Here is a 23733-nt window from a genome sequence, read left to right on the forward strand (position 1 = left end):
CAGTAATTAAACCCATGGTACAGGCCTACTCTATGCAAGTGACCTCTGAGGGACAAGCCTGGTAAGGACCGAGGGGGCCACCAACAAGGCACCAGGCCCAGGAGCTCAGGCTACCAGTTACATGGCATTCCCCAAAGGACAGGAAATCGCGGGGTCACACATAGTATCTCCTGGCACAGGGCAGTCCTGACAGGCCACAAGGCTTATGCTGAGCAAGGAACGTGGAGGAGTAGAGGACCCACCCCGGGGGCCTCAGTACAGCCCTTTCCCAGCACAGCACCTCAGTGGGGAAACACTGCACCTCGCTTCCTCCTCTGTGAAATGACGGTGGTATCTATCCACAGAATAAACGTGGGATTTACATGAGAAAATTTAAGACACCACTTGATAAGCTGCAAAACAAGTTGTTTTTAGATCTTGATCCTTTTATATAGTCACCTTTTACAGGGATTCTTTCCAAGTTTGTTCCAAATAGTGATAAAATATAAACAATGATGATAAAGATATCTACTAGACAAAAACAAAATGAAAAACCACCAACCAACCTAAATCTTGAATGCCAACATACTTAACATGGTTCATACCAAAAAGTAACAAAGTGACCATAATAATATTAATGTAATTATAATCTGAAGTTATCTAAATAACTTCCTGAGCTTAATCTCTATAATCCTATCCTGTCTCTCATTACCCCTAACACAAATCCCTGCACATGGTAGGCGCTTGAAAAATAGTATGCTTGAAATGGGGTCCAATCTTGACTCTGCCACTTATTAATTTGTAGTGACCTTCAGGAGGTCATTTAACCTCAGTTAACCTTGGTTCTCTCCAAATGAGATGAAAAAGATTTACTCTGTAACATATGGTTAGCGTGAAGCTCAAAATTAAACTGCAGCAAAAGAATTAGTGAAGGAACTTTGTAAACTGTAATGCATTATCAGTAGTTGAGAAAATAAAAAGTGAATCTTCTAATATTGTAACAATATTAAACATAGCACTGCCTGAGAAGTGTTCCAGCTTTAAAAATACAGAAAGTTATGTATAAAAAGTACAAAATATTGTGCTCAAGTTAAATACATCAGTAGCGGTTATGAAATGTTTTCTGTTGGTATCCCTTGTAGAATCCACTACATGTAGTAATTGAAGCAATAATCAATAAGCTAACTGAGTAAAAGATTAATCAGTTTTGTGATTGCTAATGAACCAGACTCAGATTAGTTTCAGAGTCCCTTTGAGATGTTCTTCAAAATTCTTAAACAATTTAAATAAGGATGTGACAAAGTTTAGCATAGTTATCCAAAAATCTAATTAAGTTGAAACAGAGGGCCAGATTTAACAAGGGGATAGCAAGTGCAATTTTTGGCTTTGTTTTGTTTGCGACTTTATCAAACAGTGCTCCTATTTGTTATGAACCTAATTCTAATTCTAATAGCACAATTCAATCAATAATACAACATTTTTTTCTTTATGGAAATCTGCCATTGAAACACTTGAGTTCCAAATCAGCAGTTTAATTTTACAAGGCGTAAGTTCTCTATTAAAAGAGAGAAGGAGGAAGAGAGACAGAGAGAGAGCAACATACACACAGAAAAATAACTATCACTCACTGAACTCAGTGAATACCTACTGTGTGTTAGGCTCAGTACGACATATTCACGTTTTTCCAATTACTTTGTCACAACCCTAGCCTATTGTGTGAGGATTATCCTCACCCCTATAGTTCACACACAAAGCAAAGAGCTTATCAGTGAATCAAGAAAAATACTTCTTTCATTCTAGGCCATGCACTCAGAATGTAAAATGTACTGTTTACTATTTAAGAGCCAAAAGATACATTATCTACCGCATTTCCCCATGTATAAGACTTTCCCGTGTATTAGATGCACCTTAATTTTGGAGCCCAAAATTTTGGGAAAAAAATGCATAACATAAAGTTATTGAACTCAAGTTTTATTCATCATAAAATTTATACAACTCCTCATCTGCACAAAAATGCAGGAAATGGCCTGACCTGTGGTGGCGCAGTGGATAAAGCGTCAACCTGGAAATGCTGAGGTTGCCGGTTCAAAACCCTGGGCTTGCCTGGTCAATGCACATATGGGAGTTGATGCTTCCTGCTCCTCCCCCTTCTCTCTCTCTGTCTCCTCTCTCTCTCTCTCCTTTCTAAAATTAATAAATAAAATAAAAATTAAAAAAAAAATCAAATGCTTTATTAAAAAAAAAAATTAAAAAAAAAATGCAGGAAATGCAAGTAAAAAAATCTACAACCACTATATAAGATACACCCAGCTTTTAGACCCCAAAATTTTCCAAAACATGTGCATCTTATACATGGGGAAAAACGGTATTTCTCCTACCTCGAATCATTTAGCTAGGTAAAGCGGGCCACTGGGAGGACTGTTGAGCAGGTGGAGAGCTTGGCCTCTTCATGCAAACCCTGTGTGGGTAAGGCTCTGTCACCTGATCTTTTGGAGAAGGCGGATGCTGGAGGCAGCCTAATGCAATGCAAAAATTTCTGTGCTGAGGAAGGACTACTCCCTCCTACTTCAGTGACCCTTCCTGGTTTTTCTACCTCCCTAATCACTTTACTCAGTAAGTAGTTCTTTCCCCATCCCTTCTTTAAATGCTAGAGTTCCCCATGATTTTTCATCAACCTTCTCCTCTTATTTTATACTCTCCTTGAGTTAACTTCAGCCACTTCAAAGGTTTCAATTACCGGAGGAGTCATTGAGACTAATTAGGACTGATGAACCACAAATCTTTATTTTCAGTCCAGATTTCTCTCCTAAGATTCGAAGCATACCCAACTGGTTGTTCACAGGTTCCTCAAATTCAACAGGTCCCTACCTCCTACCCCTTCCTCATGCCTTAGACCAGTCTTTTGCTACTTGGGTTCAGTATCTCGGACAATGACATCACAATAACCTAGTTTTTCAAACCAGGTATCGGGAAGTAATCCACAGCATCTCTCTTTCCTTCTTCCCCACAATCAATTGCCAGTCTTATTAATTCTGCACCTTCCCCACTTCTCATCCCTGAAGCCAGGGCCCGCCATGATGTAGCCCATCTTCTTTCCCAACCTCACCTCATATCCTTGCTCCCTCACTGCCCACACCACAAGGATCATGGGTAGCTCCTTCTGAACGCACCAGGCATCCATTTACCTGAGCCTTTATCTTTTCTCCACCCCAAACACTCTTTTCTCCACCCCAAACACTCCTCCCAGGCCCCTTGCCCTAGCTTACTCCTAGACATCACCCTTTTCAGGAAGGCTTCTCTGCCCCCAAAGAGAGCAGGTGCTCCTTCTTTGTGCTCACAGAGCACCTAACACAGACTTTTTACAGCATTTCTCACTCTGACTGGTGATTATGAGCTTTTCTGATCCTCAACACTGAATGGTTTCCTTTCTTGTTAATCTCCCTGACTGAACCATGAGTTCCTTGAAGAAATAAACTATATGTTCATCACATCTCCACCACGTGGCATAGCACTTGGCCAGAGAGTTGCTATCCCACAAATATTTACTGTATGAAAAACTGGTTTTATGAATAAGTTGACAAATCAATGAGGGAGTGATCTCAGGTCCCAGCTCTACATGTACTCGCTGTGTGACCTTGAGAAAGGTGTGCAATTTTTTTTTTTAATTCATGAGAGGACAGGAGGCAGACAGACAGCCTTCTACATGTGCCACGACTGGTATCCACCTGAAAAACCCACTAGGGGGCGATGCTCTGTCCATCTGGGGTGTGGCTCTGTTGCTCAGCAACCAAGCTCTTCTTAGTGCCTGAGGTAAAGGCCATGGAGCCTTCACCCAGGGCCTCAGCACCCGGGGCCAACTCATTCCAATTGAGCCATTGCTGCAACAGGAGAAGGGGGGGGGGGGAGGAAGAGAGAGAGAGAGAGAGAGAAACAAGAGAGGGAGGGGTAGAGGAACAGATGGGCTCTTTTCCTGTGTGCCCTGACTGGAATCAAACCCAGGACATCCATATGCCAGGCTGACACTCTTACCACTGAACAACTGGCCAGGGCCACTATAGTACTATAAGTAACAAAATAAGTAAAAAGGTATTATAAAGAACATGGTCTGTTTCTCTTCTGGAAGTTCAGCAAGGGCAGGGACCATGTCTTGTATACTTTCTCTTAATGCAGAGGTATTAACCTTGGGCCTATACAAGCCTTAGGAGATCCTTAGGTTCCTGAAATTATATGAAATGTCACATCATGTGAATTTTCTGGGAAAAGAATAAACAACTTCCCAGATTTTCAAAAAGGCCTGTGTCTCTCAAAACCTACACAGGTACTGTCATATAAAGCCTACCACTGTGCCTTACACATAATAGGAGCTCCCCAAATGTTTAATAGAAGGAGGCAGATAGGAACTAATATAGACATGGTAACTATTCTTATTGGTTGTACCTTCTAACTTAGTGGCAAGTCTTACATATCAAAAGAGGTTTATTTATTATTTTATACATTTATAACAAAAGTTTCCTAAATCTCTCCTTAGCATGTCTTCTAATAGAAAACATAATTAGTGCAGTATTTCAACTTACAAGAAATAGCCTGCTGTCTTTTCCCTACTAATGATAAAAATTTCAAATTCCTGTTTTGTCAATACTGCAAGCATACCCCATTATATGTAGCTCAGTCAGTAATTACAGCAATAATCAATAAACTAACCAGCTATTTGCAGTCCATAGTTAATTTATTAGTTTTCCCAGTGAAGAATCCAACAATCTTCACTCTGTTAAATGACTACAGATTCAATTACAACACTACTCAGATATGTCATCCATAATGCCCTCCTTCAATTATTTTTTATATTTTACATTAAGAGCTTTCCCTCTGTGATGCTGACCTCTTAGGAAGCATGTTCTGCTGCAGTGGTCAAAATAACATATAAAGCCAATCTATGGTGAATATCAAAATAATGGCCCCCAGACTTCCTTGGCTTCAGGTCCCCCCACTTCTCACTCACCTCACTGCCCCTGCAGAGGTAACTACAATGTGCACATGTTCTTCCTTAAATGACTCTAAACCAAAGAGCCATACATATATGGTCATGGATTACTTAAATGATAAGAAAGAAAAACACAATGAAAAGTTTTCTAGTGAAAAGTTGATATGGAACAACTCGGGGGCCTGTTTAGAGGCTAATGTTATTGGATAGATGTATTATTTATTAATGGGAGTAAAAAAGTCAGTAAGTTGGCCAAATAGTGATAACACTATTTATTTTGGATAGTAAAACCATAAAGGATGTTAAGGAGTACCAGATGGTAATAATAAAGGTTTGGGCAGCCAATAGCAGATGAAATTCAACTTGGACAAGTTTAAAGTAATGCACATTGGCAAAGGAGTGTAAATTTGTATTCAGCAATGGGTCTAAAAGTTGTGGGATCCTCTCAGCTGCAGCTTTCAGAGTCATCGCCACCATTAGCTTGAGGCAGTGACTACACTAACCTTTCACCTCTGCCTAGGCCGCAGCAGTTCTGCTACTCTTCTACTGTAGAAGTTTATATAGTAGCTTCAGGGAACCTGCCACTTAAATAAAACAGGACCACCAGGCCAACAGACAGCAGGCCCAATGGGGCATTCCCTTATGAATAGACGGCTTTATTTAGCCCGTTCTGATAGTACTTTGATAAAGATCCTGACTACTGCTCAGCTGCTATTAAAAAATAAATAAACCAAATAACAAGCTTCGGTGAGGATGTGTAGAAAAGGGAACCCATGTGCACTGTTGGTGGGACTGTAAATAGGTGCAGCCATATGGAAAACTATAAAGAGGGTCTTCAAAAAATTTAAAAATTCAGAATTACCATACAACCCAGCAATTCCACTTCTGGGTATTTATATGAAGAAAACAAAAACACTTACTTTGAAAGACATATGCACCCCTACGTTCATTATAGTATTAGTTACAATAGTCAAGATATGGTAGCAACGTAGGTGTCTAAAATAGAAAAATGGATAAAAAAAGATATGATGATATACATAGAACAGAGTGTTACTTGGCTGTAAAAAAGAATGAAATATTGCCATTTGTAACAACATGAGTGGATCTAGAGCAGGGGTCGGGAACCTATGGCTCGCGAGCCAGATGTGGCTCTTTTGATGGCTCGCAGAAAAACTTTAATTAAAAAAATGTTAAAAATATAAAACATTCTCATGTATTACAATCCATTCATTTCCTACTGCTCATGTTCATGGTTGCGGGTGGCTGGAGCCAATCACAGCTGTCCTCCAGGACAACACCAAATTTTATTGGATAATGCATAACGTACACGGGTCATTGTATGGCTCTCGTGGAATTACATTTTAAAATATGTGGCGTTCATGGCTCTCTCAGCCAAAAAGGTTCCCGACCCCTGATCTAGAGGGTATTTAGCTAAATGAAATAAGTCACACAAGAGAAACACAAATACTGTATGGTTTCACTTATAAGTAAAATCTGAAAAAAAAAGAACAAACAAACAAAACAGAAACAGACTCACAGATACAGACAAACAAATCGATGGGTGCCAGGGAGGGGGATGTAGGAATTGGAGAAAAGGTGAAGGGGTTTAAGAAATAAAAACTTCCAGGTAAAAAATATATAAGTCATGAGCCCTGCCTGGGTAGTTTACTTGATCAGAGCATCATCCCAATACACTACGAGTGTGGGTTTGATCCCCAGTCAGGGCACATGCAAGAATCAACCAATGAGTGCATAAATAAGCGGAACAACAAATCGATGTTTCTCTCTCTCTCTTAAATTAATAAAATTTAAAAAATATATAAATCACGGGATGTAACGTAAAACACGGGGAATATAGTCAATAATGTAATAACTTTGTATGGTCACAGATGGGCTACTATACTTACTGTAGTGATCACATCGTAAGGTATCTATAAATATCAAATCACTATGCTGTACAACTGAAACTAATATAATGTTGTACGTTGACTATATTTCAATGTATACCCTTCTGGACATATGTCTTAGGTTGATAAGATACTGAACTCCTCTAACTTTACTGTATTGCAGCAAATTTACATTCACCTTTCAAATATAGATGTAGAAACTCCCCGTCTAGTTTGCAGTAATACTGGCCCTGAGAGCACAGAGGCTCATAAGAAGCTGCCGAAAGGGCCTGATACCTCGGTGACACCCCACAGCAATCCTACTGCTAGAGGGCCAGCATTTCCCTAGCCACAGCCCCCAGGGGGCTAACTAACAGCACAACACGGCTCTGCCCCCTCGTGCCAGCTGTCGGACATAAGACCCCAGAGGAATCAACCTAAAGGCCACCCTGAACCCTCCACAGAGATGGCGCTGAACTGGGAGCATGGCCACACAAATGACACAATATGGTGCCATCTGGCTGAGGCCTTCTTGTGCTCATATCCTCCTTTGCTACATGGGCCTCATAATAAACCCCTTGTTTGGTTGTAAATTTGAAAATTTGAGTATCCTTCTGCATCTTGCCAGCACAGGCGCCCCAAGATATTTCAGAACAGGGGCTAAGTAAGGGGCTACTACATTTTTATCACCATTTCAAGGTAATCCAAATGTCCCAGACAAAATAGAGGAGGGAGTTAAAATAATCTGCTTCTAAAAAAAAAAAAAGGCTTTGTTCATTGACTAGAATGAGAAAACAAAAGAAAAACTGTACTTACTGTTTAGAGCATGTTATTAGTTGAGAAAAAATGGAATAATTTACAAAAGAACTTATTTCATTGAATTTCTCTCTCTTTTCACCATTTCTCCACCCTTACCTGCATTATCGATTTATTTGGATGGCCTGCACTGAATTAGGGTACCACCTACTACCTGCTCACTGAAGACTCCGCTGATTTTCCATGTACAAAGTAAGTTCAAAGTCAGACCTCCTTAATATGAGGAATATTTAAAAGCACCATGTGGAAAATGAGCTTTCAATCTCTTTGCTCTTTGAAGGAAACTTTCTAATAGCAAAGGTCCTGAGGCTATTAAATGTTCAACTCTTACATAGGCAAGAAATTCTGGGGTAAAACTTAGCCTTAAAGGTAAGGAGAAATATCTTTAAAACTTTAAAAGCCCACAGAATAATTTTTACATTAAATAATATTAATAATATTACCTTAATAGATGCCAAAACAAAAACACCCCTTAAAACCACCAGGAGAAACGGAGCCAAAGACTTAGGTCTGTGTCCAGACCTTCCTATTCATTAGCAAAGTGACCTCTGATTGGATCTGATCTCTTTGGGCCTCAGCTTCCTTCTCTGTAAAATTGGACAAGATTTTTCCAGCTTCAGAAAAAATAAAAAAAAAAAAAAAAAAAGGACAAGATCTCTAGGCCTCCCTTCCAACTCTGCCTGAGTAACTATATGATTTTAGAGGCAATCTCCAAGTTATGCATAGTACTGGGTAGTATAAAGCTAATTATATCCCTATTTACAAAGTGCTATAGAGGTCAAAAAGTATTTTCCCTCATGGTACCCAGTGTCTAACAAGGTACATTGTGGTCAAGTGTGCCACAGGGAATACTTACACTCGACTAAAACACAAGGGCTCGGCCATCATGGGAGGCATTACAGTTAAAATCATCCCATACTTTTCTGGCAATGTGGGGAGAATGGTATAAAGAAAGACAATGGGCAGAATGAAGAAAATTATTCTTGTTACTACTGTGCTGTACTTGTGCAAGCCCCTCAGTACCGAGAGAACCAGGTGTACTAAATCCTTGACTAGACACCGGATTTAGTAGAAAAAAATATGAATCCATTTACAAAAGCAAGATGGACTGCGGAGTTTCTTAATGAAAGGTCACCCAAAAGCAGACGTTAACATTAAAATCACCCGTCCTACAGCTAGATCTCAGAGAGAGATAAAGCTTATGATGAATTAATAAACAAGGCCCAGCACTGCTGTTTGATACAATACGGAAACGAAGCCAGCACTACCAGACAACAAAGACTGAAAGATGGAAAGAGAAGAGCAGCATATTATCTTCAATCTTCCTAGGAAACAAAAGAGAAAACAAACCAAAAAAACATAAACCACATTAAGGGAATTTTTCACAGGGTCCTTTAAGTAATTAGCAATGATCGGGTATTTAGTTTTCAGAATATGCAGGTTGGGTGTATTTTCTTCCTAATAAAGCATTTCAAATTCTAATTAAAAAAATACTTTATGGAGGAATTAAAAAGATACAATAGTGTCATGATCCCAGAAGTGGAATATTCTAACAACATAACTTAGAAGAAACTACGCTATAAAAACAGATTGTTGATTAACACAAACTCATAACAAAACGCAGAGCGCTATCACAATAGTGCCGTAATAACGCTTGGCTGCTGAATTCTCTCAATACGTTAAATATCTCCTCGGAGACCAAATTACTTTAGATTTTCTTAAAAGACAATTTATTATAGCTTTGTTTTCTTCTCGTTATCTCTTAAAAATATATCTAATGAAGAAAAGAATACAACTTCTAAATAACTTACATAAAATAGCGCTAATGTGTGACAACAGACTTTAGTTTAATATGTTGGTTGTTATTTAAGCAGCACACAACAACTTATTGTCATGGCAAATCCTTACCACAATGCGATATTCCATGTGTCACATGTATCAAAAACCACTGTATGCCACTGTTATAGGACACATAAAATTAACAGCCTAAGGCTGCTAGCAATTTAAATAATTGATAAGTTTTCAATTAAAAAGTCAACATTTTCAGGTCTAACACTGAAATCTATTTAGATTACTGATAAAAATAAAAAAAAGGTATGCTTCTGTTGGCCCAAAGCCAGAAAACGCTTGTATCCAATAGATTGCGGGGGGGGGGGAGATTCTGCAAGTTACAACTTGGATATTGCAAAAAATTTTTTAACTTTAGGCAGAGATTTGGGTTGTTAATTCATTTAACTTTTGTAATCAATGGAAAAGAATAATTAAAGGATTTATGGTAAAGTATCTTAGTTTTGTTTTGCTTATATTAAAGAAATATTAAGGTGAATGCAAATTTAATGAATTCCACATGCAAAACTATGCTATTTTTGTATGTGTGTGTTTTTAATAGTTAGTATGTGGTCATCCTTAGTATCTTTCTTACGTCACCACCCAAATCCTGGAATCAAAATTTCTCAGAGCCAGCCCTGGCCGGTTGGCTCAGCGGTAGAGCGTCGGCCTGGCGTGCGGAAGTCCCGAGTTCGATTCCCGGCCAGGGCACACAGGAGAAGTGCCCATCTGCTTCTCCACCCCTCTCCCTCTCCTTCCTCTCTGTCTCTCTCTTCCCCTCCCGCAGCCGAGGCTCCATTGGAGCAAAAGATAGCCCGGGTGCTGGGGATGGCTCCTTGGCCTCTGCCCCAGGCGCTAGAGTGGCTCTGGTCGCAACAGAGCAACGCCCCGGATGGGCAGAGCATCACCCCCTGGTGGGCATGCCGGGTGGATCCCGGTCAGGCGCATGCGGGAGTCTCTCTGACTGCCTCCCCGTTTCCAGCTTCGGAAAAATGAGGAAAAAAAAAATTCTCAGAGCCAAACTGAACCTAAAATATAAAGAAAAATGCAGGTTTCTAATAATAGGTTGGAACTGAGAACTATCAATCAAAATCTATTATAGGATTAGGTCCAAATGGTTCTCTTTATGGCAAAACTAGAACGCAATGGAATTTCAACCATGAAAACCAAGAAAGATCAAAATGACAGCCAACCAATCTTGTCTGTGTTTTTTGAGAAAGAGATTCCCTTACTGTCTACTTTTTTAAACATCTATTCAGAGCTTGACTCTACTTAAACAAAGGGTATGTGATCTTAGGGGCTGCTGCAACAAATGAAAGAAAAAGAAAATCCACTAAAGTCTTGAATGACTTAAAACTTATCTCTCTCAGGGATATTTTCATTTAATAATATTTTGCTCAATCACTCAGAATCAGGTAAGTGTTCTACTTTATGTTAAAATTCTCTGGAGGCCTTAGGTTCCCATCTCTAAATATTTGTTAATTACTGAGAAAATATGGAGTCAATCAGCCTGACCTCAATCCACAGACCACTATCAACTTACGAAAAATGTTTTCAACATCCATAGCAAATTAATACATAGAATAAGGTATTGCATTTTTACATTAAAATTAAATTTACTTACTTTAATGGTTTTCTCTACTTTTGGGATTATGTACAATTAATCTTTAAATAACTCCCACTTTTTTTATTAATAAAATAATGGTTAACAGTACATAATTTTATTAGTTTATACACTTTTTTTTTTACTTGGCAAAATTAAAAATTACCATGCCTATGTTTGTCCTTTAACCTAAAAATGAAAAATTGATTCATGAAATTCAAATATTTGGGAATCAATGAGCTAGATCATTTCAGCCTAAAAAGTGGCTCTCAATGAGACTTTGTCAAGATGGTGGCATAGGTAAACTCAGTACTTATCCCCTCCCACAACTACATCAAAATTACAATTAAACTACAGAACAGCTATCATTTAGACCTGCCTGAAATCAAGCTGAATGTAAGTTCTACAACCATGGAATTCAAGAAGCTACATCAAGAATGGTAGGAGGGATGGAGATGGGGAACAGGCTGGTCCCACACTCACGTGTGGAGAATAAAAACTAGGAAGGGTATCTCAGCTGCAGAGTTTCCCCCTAAGGATCAAGCAGTCCCAGCCCCACACCAGTCCCCCCAGCCCAGGGTTCCAGTGCTGGGAGAAGTCCCCATAACTTTTGGCTGTAAAAACCAGCAGGGATTGAGGCTGAGGGAGACAGCAGCTATGGAGTCCCAGGTACTTCCTCTTAAAGGGCCAGCACACTGACTAACTTGAACTCATTATCTCTGAGGTTCAGTGATGGGGCAGCAGCTAGAAAGGCACTAGAGACAAAAAGGAGGACTGAATTGTTCAGCATCAGGGAGAAAGCTGGGAGGCAACTTTCTCAAAGACAGAGTGCTGGCAAAGGCCGTAATTACTTTGGTGACCCTTCCCCCAACAGAGCCAGCAGGTGGACAACATATCTGAGACTCACAGTTTGCCCCATGCTGGTGAGTCAACCAGTGGCTTTTTTATACGCATGGCCTATCTTGGCTCATGCTTCAGATTTTCCTAAAAATCTCTCAAATAAGCGGCACCTGGCCACAGCAAACCATTCCTCTTGCTAAGTGGCTCAAGGCCCGGCACTAGCAGCAGTTGGCCTTGGTTCAAAACTTGGCCTCACAATGGCACCTTTAAGCCCATCAAAAGTAACAGTTATCTGCTGGTCACTTTATAGCTCATGCCAGGTGGCCACAGGGAAAACGCAAGCAATGGCTGACCTTGGCCTGTACATCCTGGGAGGCCCCAGAGCCAACACACTCAGTGAACAGCTTCAGGTCACACTGAAGCACCTCCACAAGAGACACACTCAAGGGACAGACTCAGTGGGCACCAGAGCCCTGCTGAAGTAAGTCCTGCTCTGTGGGGTGGGCCCCAGCACAGCTAAATCTCCATGATGGTCAAAGGTCAACAGTTGCAGCCAGTCTTTGCAGCTGATCAGCATGGAGGTAAATCCCTCCAATTGATGTTCCAATATCAATCAAGGCTCAACTCAAAGAAGAGGGTGTACACAGCCTACATGGGGAGGGATATACCTCGAGTGCACAGACTGGGTGGTCAGGGAAGCTGTGCCACTGGACCCTACAGGACACCTACCACAGTAGGCCATGCTCCCAAGCCTATTCATGACATAGTAGCTCTACCTCATACATAGAAACCAACACAGAGAGGTTGCCAAAAGGAGACGATAAACATGTCTCAAATGAAAGAACAGAACAAAACTCCAGAAAAGGAACTAAACAAATAGAAACAAGCAATCTACTAAATACAAAGTTTAGGACACCGGTGGCTCAACGAACCTCATGAGAACCTCAACAGCATAAAAAAGAACCAGTTATAAATAAAAGATACACTAACTAAAATGAAGAATAATTTACAGGGAATCAACAGTAGAGTACATGAAGCCAAGAATCAAATCAGCAATTTAGAATATAAGGAATCAAAAGACACTCAATTAGAATAGCAAAAAGAAAAAATAATTCAAGAAAATAAGGATAGTGTAAGGAACCTCTGGGACAACTTCAGGAGTACCAACATTCACATAATGGGAGTGACAAAAGGAGAAGATAGAGAACAAGAAATTGAAAACCTATGTGAAAAAATAATGACAAAAATTCCCTAACTTGGTGAAGGAAATTGACATACGGCTCTAGGAAGCACAGAGTCCCAAATAAGATAAACCTAAAGAAGCCCACACTAAGACATAACATAATTAAAATGCCAAAGGATAAGACAAAGAGAAAATCTTAAAAGCAGCAATAGAAAAGCAGTTAGTTACCTATAAGGGAGCTCCCATAAGACTGTTAGATGATTTCTCAACAGAAACTTTGCAGGCCAGATTGGATTGGCAAGGGTATTCAAAGTGATGAAAAGCAAGCTAGAAACATTACCCAGCAAAGCTATCATTTAGAATTGAAGGACAGTTAAGAGCTTCCCAGACTGGAAAAAGCTAATGGAGTTCATCACTACCACACCAGTATTATATGAAATGTTAAAGGGTCTTTCTTTAAGAAGAAAAAATTAAAAATATGAATAATTAAAATGACAATAAATACATATCTATAAGCAATTGACTCTAAAAAGCAATATAAATGAACAGCAGAATAGAAACAGACTCATAGATACAGAGAACATTTTGATGGTGCCAGATGGAAGGGGGTACTGGAGGGATTGGTGAAAAGGTAAAGGGATTTAGAAGTACAAACTGAATGTTACAGAATAGTCTTAATAGTCTTATAAGCATAAGAAATATAGTTAATAATATTTTTATAACTATGTATGATGTCAGATTGGTACAAGATATATCAGGACACTTAGACTATGCAATGTCTAATCATTGAGATGTACATTTAAAAGTAATATAATAACATATGTCAACTGTAATTGAAAATAAAAAAATGATAAAAAGTGGGTCTCAAGAAATCTCAAAAACTTTTAAGTTTAAAAACAATTACATAACTCTAAGTTTCCTGCAACAGAAAAATAAACATTGCATTTGAGAAAATAAGCACAAATCATAAGGAATGTATATTATATCTCCACTAAGGTATTATATAAACACACATCATTCAGAATTTAACAGTAGTGATAACATAGATCCCCATACTAAGGTGCAAGGAGGCAGACAGGAGAGAAACAGTATAAAACAGTAAAGGATCATGGGCTTTGGCATAAGAAGAAACTGAACTTAAATTCTATATCCACATTCATACCTGCCCTAAGACCCTCAGCATGTCTGTTAACCATAGCTTATCTAAAAAGTAGAAATGATATCTACCTCACAAAGTGATTTTTAAAAACTATGAAAATTAAATAGCATAAGCATCTAGTATATTGAGTAGGTAACTAAAAAACAGAAATGATTATTATCAATATGATCACATGCAATAATATTCCTAAAAGGCACAACTTTGCCAGATCTTCCCAAAAGGAGATTTTTCAAAACATATCTTTGTGTGTGATTATGTCAGAGATATAATGAAAGCACACTGTCAGTAATGTACTCTCTGCACTAGATGTATGTGAAAAAACTAGAACCCATCTGTGTGTGTGTGTATTTTCTAGAAATAAGCAAGTCCCATTCTCAGGGGAGTTAGCAATCTATCAATACCAGTGCTAGACCTTTCAGCAGACCATCCTACTCTGCCTTTCAAGGTGCTGATGAGCCCTACTCTAAATTCTCAAAGCACAAAGACTCTCAAGTAAGTTAATGGGAAGTCAATGGGAAATTGACTTTTCCTACTCTGTGCAGCTCTGAATGCAATGCTCTGTTAATCATGCCATTCTTCTTGTTCTCTTTCCTCCTACCCTAAATTAAAACTATTGGCGGAAACCCATACAGATATTTTACAGTTTTCATTACAATGAAACAATATCTTGGGTTTAAAGTTAAAGTCTATCAAAAACCTACAACCAAACTGTTGGCTAAGATTAGAGTCTCACCGGAAAGCAAGGGCCCTGATTTCCCAATTCCCACCATAATACCACTTTGCATTTCTATAGAACTTTTAAGTTTTCAAAGGGTTTTCATGGCTATTCCTCCATTTGATCATTACAATGACCCTGTGCATAGAAAAGACAAGTAGTATTATCCACAACTGACAGATGAGGCAACTACAGAACAGAAAGGTTAAGGGAGTTGCTTAAGGCCAGGAAGCGAGAAGAGATCAGAGGTCTCCTGACTTCCAGTTCAATGCTCTTTCCACCAGGCCACTAGAGAAGGTTTTGTAAACACATGACAAACTCAGATAAAATAAAATAAAGCAGGCCCTGGCCGGTTGGCTCAGTGGTAGAGCGTCGGCCTGGTGTGCAGGAGTCCTGGGTTCGATTCCCGGCCAGGGCACACAAGAGAGGCGCCCATCTGCTTCTCCACCCCTCCCCCTCTCCTTCCTCTCTGTCTCTCTCTTCCCCTCCTGCAGCCAAGGCTCCATTGGAGCAAAGTTGGCCCAGGCGCTGAGGATGGTTCTGTGGCCTCTGCTTCAGGCGCTAGAATGGCTCTGGTTGCAACAGAGCGACGCCCCAGATGGGCAAAGCATCGCCCCCTGGTGGGCGTGCTGGGTAGATCCCGGTCATGTGCATGCGGGAGTCTGTCTGACTGCCTCCCTGTTTTCAACTTCAAAAAAGTAAAAAAAAGTAAAAATAAATAAAATAAAATAAAGCAAATAAGAGAAAATAAAATATGAGGAAAAGTGCAAATCAGGGCTCAGGGAAGCTATATCCCTTCATTATAGTTCAATTTGTCAAGCTTATTATTAAAGTTTTAGAAATGTAGTCTTTTCTCATTTATCTACTTCAATCTTGAGACAAACATTAATGCAAATTTATCATTGAAATCCAAAACACAAAAGAAAAGTCATTTCAGGATATATTCAAATCACTATGATTCAGTAAGTAACCCCACAGGAGTTCATTTGGGATGAGTATAGGGGGTGGATAAAATAACTGAGAGTACATCTTTAAATCGTGAATCCATATTAAGCCTGCAGCTACATTATAACCATAGTCTGCTTGGAAGGGTGAAAGAGATCTCCAGTTGAAAGTAGATTTTGAGAAATTTTTTAGAGCCCAGGGGTTCATTTTTAATGAGCCGTTACTTTAAGTACTGCATAAAAAATACAGAAAATTGATAGTCCATTTAGTCTGCACCATACCTAATGCAAGTCATTAAGATGCATTATTCTTAATGTTCATGATATGATCAGTGTCTTTTGGAAAGAATGCCCTTAACTTTCATGTAAGGGAATCTTTGAAAACCTTATATACTATATAGAAAAATGTTATGGCAACTGTGGTTTACTTTTATATTTTCACTCTGCCAAGAACCAGAATCTTCAATTACAGTAACATTTTTAAGACAGTCCTCATTTGTAATATACTTACATATGACAGCATTGCCTTCATTTCTTCATCACTTCTCACTGTAATTCGATCACCATCTTCATCTTCATCTGTTTAAAAAGCAGCATAATGCAAGTGATAAGATTCATATTTTTTTAACGGACAAAAACCACATCAGCTGGAACAAACTGGTTTTAAAAACTGATATCCAAATCCTCAACACCCTATTTTGGGGAATGTTCAGGTTTGGTTTTGTTTTTTTTTGTTCAGACTATAACCAGAATCTCAATAAAGAACAAAAAATTTTAACGACAGCTAAAAATTAAAATATTGCTCATGCCATTTATAACATGTATTTAGGAGCATAACTGAAACAGGTTTGGTTTGGAGAACTTTAAAAACTGAAGACAGACCAGTCCTGTTCTACTATCAGTACTTTTTTTTTTTTAGGTAAGAGGAGAAAGATAGGGAGGCAGACTCCCACATGCTCCCTAACTGGGACCCACCCAGCAACCCCATCTAGGGCCAAGGCTTGAGTACCAAGCTATTTTTAGCACCTGAGGCTGATGGTTCAGACCAACCAAGCTATCCTTAGTGTCCAGGGTCACACTCAAACCAATTGAGCCACTGGCTATGGGAGGGGAAGAGGGAAAGAAGGGGGAAAGAAGGGGGAAGAGAAGCAGGTGATCACTTCTCCAGTGTGCCCTAACAAGGAATCAAACTTGGGATGTCCATACGCCGGGCTGATACTCTATCTACTGAGCCACTGGCCAGGGCCTTTTTCTTCTTTCTGACACAGCTCCCTATTCCTTTATTTCTCCATTCTTCCTCTCTTCTAGGCAACCCAACATGTCACAATAGCATGATAAAAATGGCTGGCATTTACTAAACACCATTATATACATGGCATCATGATTTGTGCTTCATATGCAGTAAGTACCTCCTGGAAAACTCCACAATGATCCTATAATGTGAACAGGATGACTTGATGATGATGATGATGATGATGATGAATTCCCTTTTTACAGAAGAAAAACTGGGAGCCTAATGTAAAGTTAACTTGCAAAGGAACTCTAACACAATTCTCCCTATAGACTCTATCTTATATCTTATCTAGCAGCTCTCTTTCCCTTTCTGAACAGTTTCATTTATAATGGGAACTCTGACCATAAGCTTCACATGACAACTCATGATATTTTGAAATAGTTAAGAAACTAGAGGATAATAAGGTTTTACAAAATACATAACCAGAATGTATACATTTGATTAACTATCATTAAAGTAGCCACATCCAGAAACAATGTACTTATTTCAACTATGCTTCTCTTCTTCAAAATAGATTTGAAACAAACTGCTTTAAGAACTAGAAGAGAGACCACATGTAAATATCAGATGCATCTCATTTTTAACCCAAATTGAAATTGTCCACCTGATCACTCACCGACACTACCTGCCAAGTAGAACTCAGAATATTTTGGCTATTTCTAAATATTTAGTTAGCTACTTCACCTTTATAAAGGTAAAGATCTGTCAACAGGAGAACAGCCTACGTGGTAGACTCTAGCTGTACAGCTGAAAGAAATATACCAAAAACATTCTGAGCAACAGCAGCATTGTTGGAAGAAGTACACAAACTCCCAGGGGACAACTTGGAAGCGGCAGCTCTCTCACATTTGGATGCCTCAGCTCTGGTGTGCTTACGAAACAATCAGTGGCGTTATTTATTTTGGTCACTCTTGGGTATCCAATAGTTGATCTGATCATATGCAGAGAAACTGATCCCAGGCCCGAAGAAACAGACGAATCCCTCCTCACGAAGAGAATAAGCTTACATCACATGCTCTGGAGAGTCTTACTGAAAATACAGCAGAGTTCAGCACAAGGATTTCACCTTCAGCCCTACCTTCCATCCAGCTGCAGTTCTGAAGATATACCCCTATTCACTGACCAGGCTCTGAGAACCCCAGGAGGGAGCCTGTACTGTCTCCCAATTAGCCTATTTCAGAGCAAAATGCTACTTCCTTTTTCTCTTCAGTAGCCAGTAGCAATCTACCATCATGAAGGAAACTAGCACCTGAGCCAGACCTGCTCAGTGATCAAGCCCACAGCTCTTGCTGGGGTTTTCTCTCCAAAACATCTGATCCTGAATCCTAGTTTACCCTCAGAGTTCCCCAACTCAATGTAAATCAATACCAACAAGTCATACTGTTTAAATATCTACATAGCCAGGAGCTGTCTAATGTCACTATTGGCGTTAGGCTTCCAAGAGCTGCCTGTTTTCAGTATAAAAGGCACACGGTGGTCCTTAGGTAACAAAGGTGGCACATTCCTAGGAATGTTACATATATAAAGGATATGTAGGAATCTAACACTTCCCTTCTTTCTTCACTTTCTTTGCTTACTTTCTTTTAAGTTACAGAATCTATAAAGCCGACTTGGGGGGAAATACTATTCTAGTTTTGGAAACAAGGAGTTTCTACATTGGTTCTAGAAACTAGTACTATTTTCAAAGTTAAGCCAGAAAGTTTTCTTAGAAATGCAGGAAACAAAGAGAAAAGACAGATATAAAAAAAGGAATATCATGTTGCATATTATTACCACACATGAAAACACTTTACATTTTTGTTTTAAAGCCAAGTTAAATTCTCTGTTTGTATGTGGGCTAAACTGATTTATTCTTGATAAAGTCCTGAACTTGGTAAAATTTTCAACCTGAACAAAGTAGCTTTTGTCATCTCATTTCTACACCATAGCCAGCTACAGAGATGGGGGTTAGGAAGGAACTGCTTATATTCCAATTTCAATATACACAAGACCTCAAAAGGCATTGTTCATACGGGATGCTGAAGTGCTTGGAGTTTAGTAAAACAGGTGAAAAACCCTTTTATAATGTGTAAAGAGAGGAAACAGATTCCAGAAAAAAACATTCAAATCACAGTCTCTCTGAATCAGGAGTAACAACAAAGAGTTCCCTAAACACTCAAAACCAGGCTTGAATCTTTAAGACTACTTAAAAAAAAAAGGTTCTAGAATTCTAGAACTCTATAAAATCTCTTAGGAATTATTTCAGCCAAAAAACTGGGAGGGAAGTCAGCCAGCAGAACACTTTCTTATTTAGCAGTTCCATAAAAAACAGTTATGAAACGCTACAAGGTACTTTAAGTGGACAGAAAACTGAGGCCAAAAGGCCGGAATAGCCAACCTAAACGTAAAGTGTTGGGTACTGTCCTATGGGATCTGACTAAAAGAGAAAGGGTTCTGAGAAGATGAAGGAGGCATCCTAAGTAAGCCTGAGGACAAATCAGGCTTACGTGACACAGTGACTAAAGTTCTTATGGGTTAATAAAGACCTCATTTTGTGTATGTATTGGTTTTCTTTACAAATTGCTCTTTGAGGGACTGCTTGATTCACTCTAATAAATTGTGATTAGTAGTTTTAACGAAGACTTCTTGTTCTTGTTAAAGAGGAGACTGAGTCAGATAAGGTAATCACACTTAGGAAAAGACTGATGATTCCAGCCAAAATGCAAAATCCTAGCACTCTAACCCCTGAGGATAGCTCAAGAGCAAACCACTGGCTCTGATGTTTAAAGTGACAATACACTTCTCTCTAAAGACAGTGAATTTCAAAGAAGACAACAGGTACATGAAAAAATGCTCAACATCACTAATCATCAGGGAAATTACAATGGCTATCATCAAAAAGCTAAGAGATAACAAGTACTGGTGAAGCTGTAGAGGGAAAAAAATCCTTGTGCACTATTGTCCGGAATGCAAATTGGTGCAGTCATGAAAAACAGTATGGAGGTTTCTCAAAAAGTTAAAAATACAATTACCATGTAATCCAGCAATTCCACTTCTGAGTATGTATTTAAAGGAAATGAAATCAGGGTCTTATAGAGATATCTACACTCCCATGTTCACTGCAGCATTATTCACAATAGCCAAGATACAGAAACAACCTAAAGGTCCATCAAAGGGTAAATAGATAAAGAAGATGCTACACACACACACATATACTCACTCACTCACAAGAATATTATTCAGCCATGAAAAATAAAAACACCCTGCCATTCCTGACAACTTGTATGAAACTTGACGGTAATATGCTAAGTAAAATAAGTCAGTCAGAGAAAGACAAATATTGTGTGGTATCACACATGGAATCTAAAAAACCCAAACTTAGGGGCCCTGGCCAGTTGGTTCAGTGGTAGAGCGTCGGCCTGGCATGTGGATGTCCGGGCTTCAATTCCCGGTCAGGACACACAGGAGAAGTGCCCATCTGCTTCTCCACGCCCCCCCTCTTGCTTCTCTCTCTATTTCTCCCCCCTCTTCTGCAGCCATGGCTTGATTAGAGAGAGTTGGCCCCAGGCACTGAGGATGGCTCCGTGGCCTCCACCTCAGGCACTAAAAAGAGCTCGATTGCTGAGCAATGGAGCAATGCCCCAGATAGGCAAAGCATCACCCCCTAGTGGCCTAGCCAGGTGGATCCTGGTTGGGGCACATGCAGGAGTCTGTCTCTCAGCCTTCCCTCTTCTCACTGGATAAAAATTATATAAATAAAAATTTTAAAAAAATCAAACTCAAACTTAGAGAAACAGAGAGTAAAGTGGTGATTACCAGGGGTTGAGGAAAATGAAGAGATATTTGTTAAAGAGTACAAACTTCCAGTTATAAGTATAACAAGATGTGGGGATCGAATGTACAGCATGGTGATTATAGCTAATAATAATGTATTATATACTTGAATATTGCTAAGAGTAAATCTTAAATGTTTCTACCACACACAAACAAAGTGGTAATTATGTGATGGGATGGAGATGTTAGCTAACTACATGGTGGTGATAATCCTGCAATATATAAGTGTATCAAATCAGCAGACTGTACACCTTAAACTTATACAATGTTATATGCCAGCTATATCTCAATGAAGCTAAAGAAAAAAATAACAAAGACAATGAATGACTTGATTGAAAGGAGAAGTTAATAAAGGGTAAGAAAGTAGAAATAGATACAAAGCAATTTAGTATGACAATAACTTAAAATACTTATCTCAATAAAAAGTTGAACACACAAAGCCCATCTAGCAAACACTCTGGCTCTTTGCCTATCAAACTGGATTAGCTAAAAAACAACAACAAAAAAACACTAATTGTAACTGTAAATCATAAACCCTTACTAAAATGGCACAAAGAGTTTCTTTCTTTTTCTTTTTTATTCAGTGAGAGGAGGGGAGGCAGAGACAGACTCCCTCGTGCACCCCAACCAGGATCCATCGGCAAGCCCTCGAGGAGGCAATGCTCTGCACATCTGGGGCTTTGCTCCATTGCTCAGCAACTGAGCTCATTTTAGCACCTGAGGTGGAGGTCATAGAGCCATCCTCAGTGCCAGGGGCCAACTCACTCCAACTCACTCCAATCAAGCCATGGCCACAGGAGAGAAAGAGAGAAAAAGAAGTGAGAGGGGGAGGCGCAGAGAAGATGGGCGCTTCTCCTATGTGCCCTGCCTGGGAATCGAACCCGGGACATCCACACACCGGGCCAATGCTCTACCACTGAGCCAACCAACCAAGGCCAAAGAGTTTCAAAAGTATAAATATGTTGGTGAAGAACACTAGAAAGTAGTGGTACTAAGTAGAGAGAAGTAGAAAAATAATTTGAACTCTTTTTGTCTTATACATGGAGGTTCTTTGCCATCTGACCAAAAAAGCATTGCAGATAAGACCAAGGAGGGGGGCGGGTGTGACAGATCTGATATACTGGTTCACAATGAGAATCCAGGCTTCTCTAGTTGCCTGGAGCATAGTAATATGATTTTCCAGCACATTAGGGAAGCAAAAGTAGAACCAGAAAGTCTATGTACTGGCTGGATTTTGTTAATGTCACTTAAAATGGAGGAAAAAGTCCTAGCAAGATACCAAATAGAGTGCAGCAGATGGTAAACAAATATTATGAAGCAATCTTCACAAAATCTGCAGTGTGTCACAAATATACAAAATGGCAGAGTTTGGGAAAAGGGAATCATAACAGGCCATATGTTGTTAGCAATTTTATTTGAGGCAACACACAATCCAAAAGAGAAACCAAGAGAAGGAGCATAAAGACCCAATAGAGGAGGAGAGGCAGCCTCAGGTAAAGGTGGTCAGAATGGCAAGCACAGTGCCTACCAAGTAAACAGCAGACGGTGGGAGATCTCAGTCAAACAGCACCCACTGCAGTGACAGGACTTAAGTGGCCTTTGGAAAGAAACAATCTAGCTTCTACAAAAAGCAACAGAACGTTAGGCAATATATTATATGTCATACATCAATTCTTCAGTGCCAGGTGAGAGTCAATTAGAACTACAGCAAAGGCATTTTTCCAAGGTAAGAGGAAAGAAATGAAAACACAACTGCAGAGGTTAGAAAGACATCAACCGGAAATTACCAGAAAAGTTGTCAAGTTTAGAGTCCTTCTCAGGAGTGGAATCTAAGATCTGGACAGGACTACAGGCCAGTTTCTATGGCCAATTCTTCATATCCATGAGTTTTAATTTAGCTTCATGTCTCCTACTTTCTGGTTCCTTCTTCAGTTCTTTGCTCCTTTTTTTTTCCCAACAAATATATAAGTGCCTATCTGGTAGCAGGCAGTTTTCCGAGCACTGGGGACTAACAGTAGGAAAAGAAAACCTGATCTCATGGAGCTTTCACTCTAGTTGAGAAAGACTGAAGAGAATGAGGGAGCCTGGCTGTACAGACAGGTGGAGGAAAAGTGTTCCACACAGAGGGAACAGCTAATGCAAAAGCCCTGAGGCAGAAGAATACCTGACATGTTTAAGAGACTGAAAGAAAGCCAAAGTAACTGAAATAGAATGAGAGTTGGGAGAGAAATAGATGACTTCAAAGAAGCAATGGTGGAGCAGAGTTGGGGCAGATGAAAAAAACGCAGAGCCTTGTCAGGCATTTTAAATACTTGGCTTTTACTCCTGAGTAAGATGGAAACCACTGGAGGGTTTTGAGTATTATGATCTCACTTAACTTCTAAAAGGATTGCTCTGGCTGCTGCAGGGAGGCAAAAGCAGAAACAAGGAGACCAGTTAGGAAACCAATGATCTAGTCCAGGTGAGACATAATCATGGCCTAAACCAAGCTGAGAGTTTGAGCAGTCATCACATGATTGATATTTTTTAAAGATAGAGCTAATAGGTCCTGGCCGGTTGGCTCAGTGGTAGAGCGTCGGCCTGGCGTGCAGAAGTCCTGGGTTCGATTGCCGGCCAGGGCACACAGGAGAGGCGCCCATCTGCTTCTCCACCCCTCCCCCTCTCCTTTCTCTCTGTCCCTCTCTTCCCCTCCC

The 23733-nt window shown here is 39.6% G+C and overlaps 1 protein-coding gene across 7 annotated transcripts in view; it reads right to left on the minus strand.

The window, feature by feature from the left end:
* MAP2K5 (mitogen-activated protein kinase kinase 5) overlaps nt 1-23733 on the minus strand; it is a 280465-nt gene that overhangs the window by 241199 nt on the left and 15533 nt on the right. For all 7 annotated transcript variants that reach the window (XR_010746200.1, XR_010746199.1, XM_066342718.1 and 4 more), the window contains exon 3: nt 16445-16512. Coding sequence is in view for 5 of the 7 variants with exons in the window: in XM_066342718.1 (XP_066198815.1) it covers nt 16445-16512 (68 nt within the window). In the remaining 2 variants the exon portion in view is untranslated. The remainder of the gene's footprint in view (nt 1-16444; nt 16513-23733) is intronic.

Source organism: Saccopteryx leptura, chromosome 6 (genome assembly GCF_036850995.1).
Source record: "Saccopteryx leptura isolate mSacLep1 chromosome 6, mSacLep1_pri_phased_curated, whole genome shotgun sequence".
Classification (NCBI taxonomy): domain Eukaryota; kingdom Metazoa; phylum Chordata; class Mammalia; order Chiroptera; family Emballonuridae; genus Saccopteryx; species Saccopteryx leptura.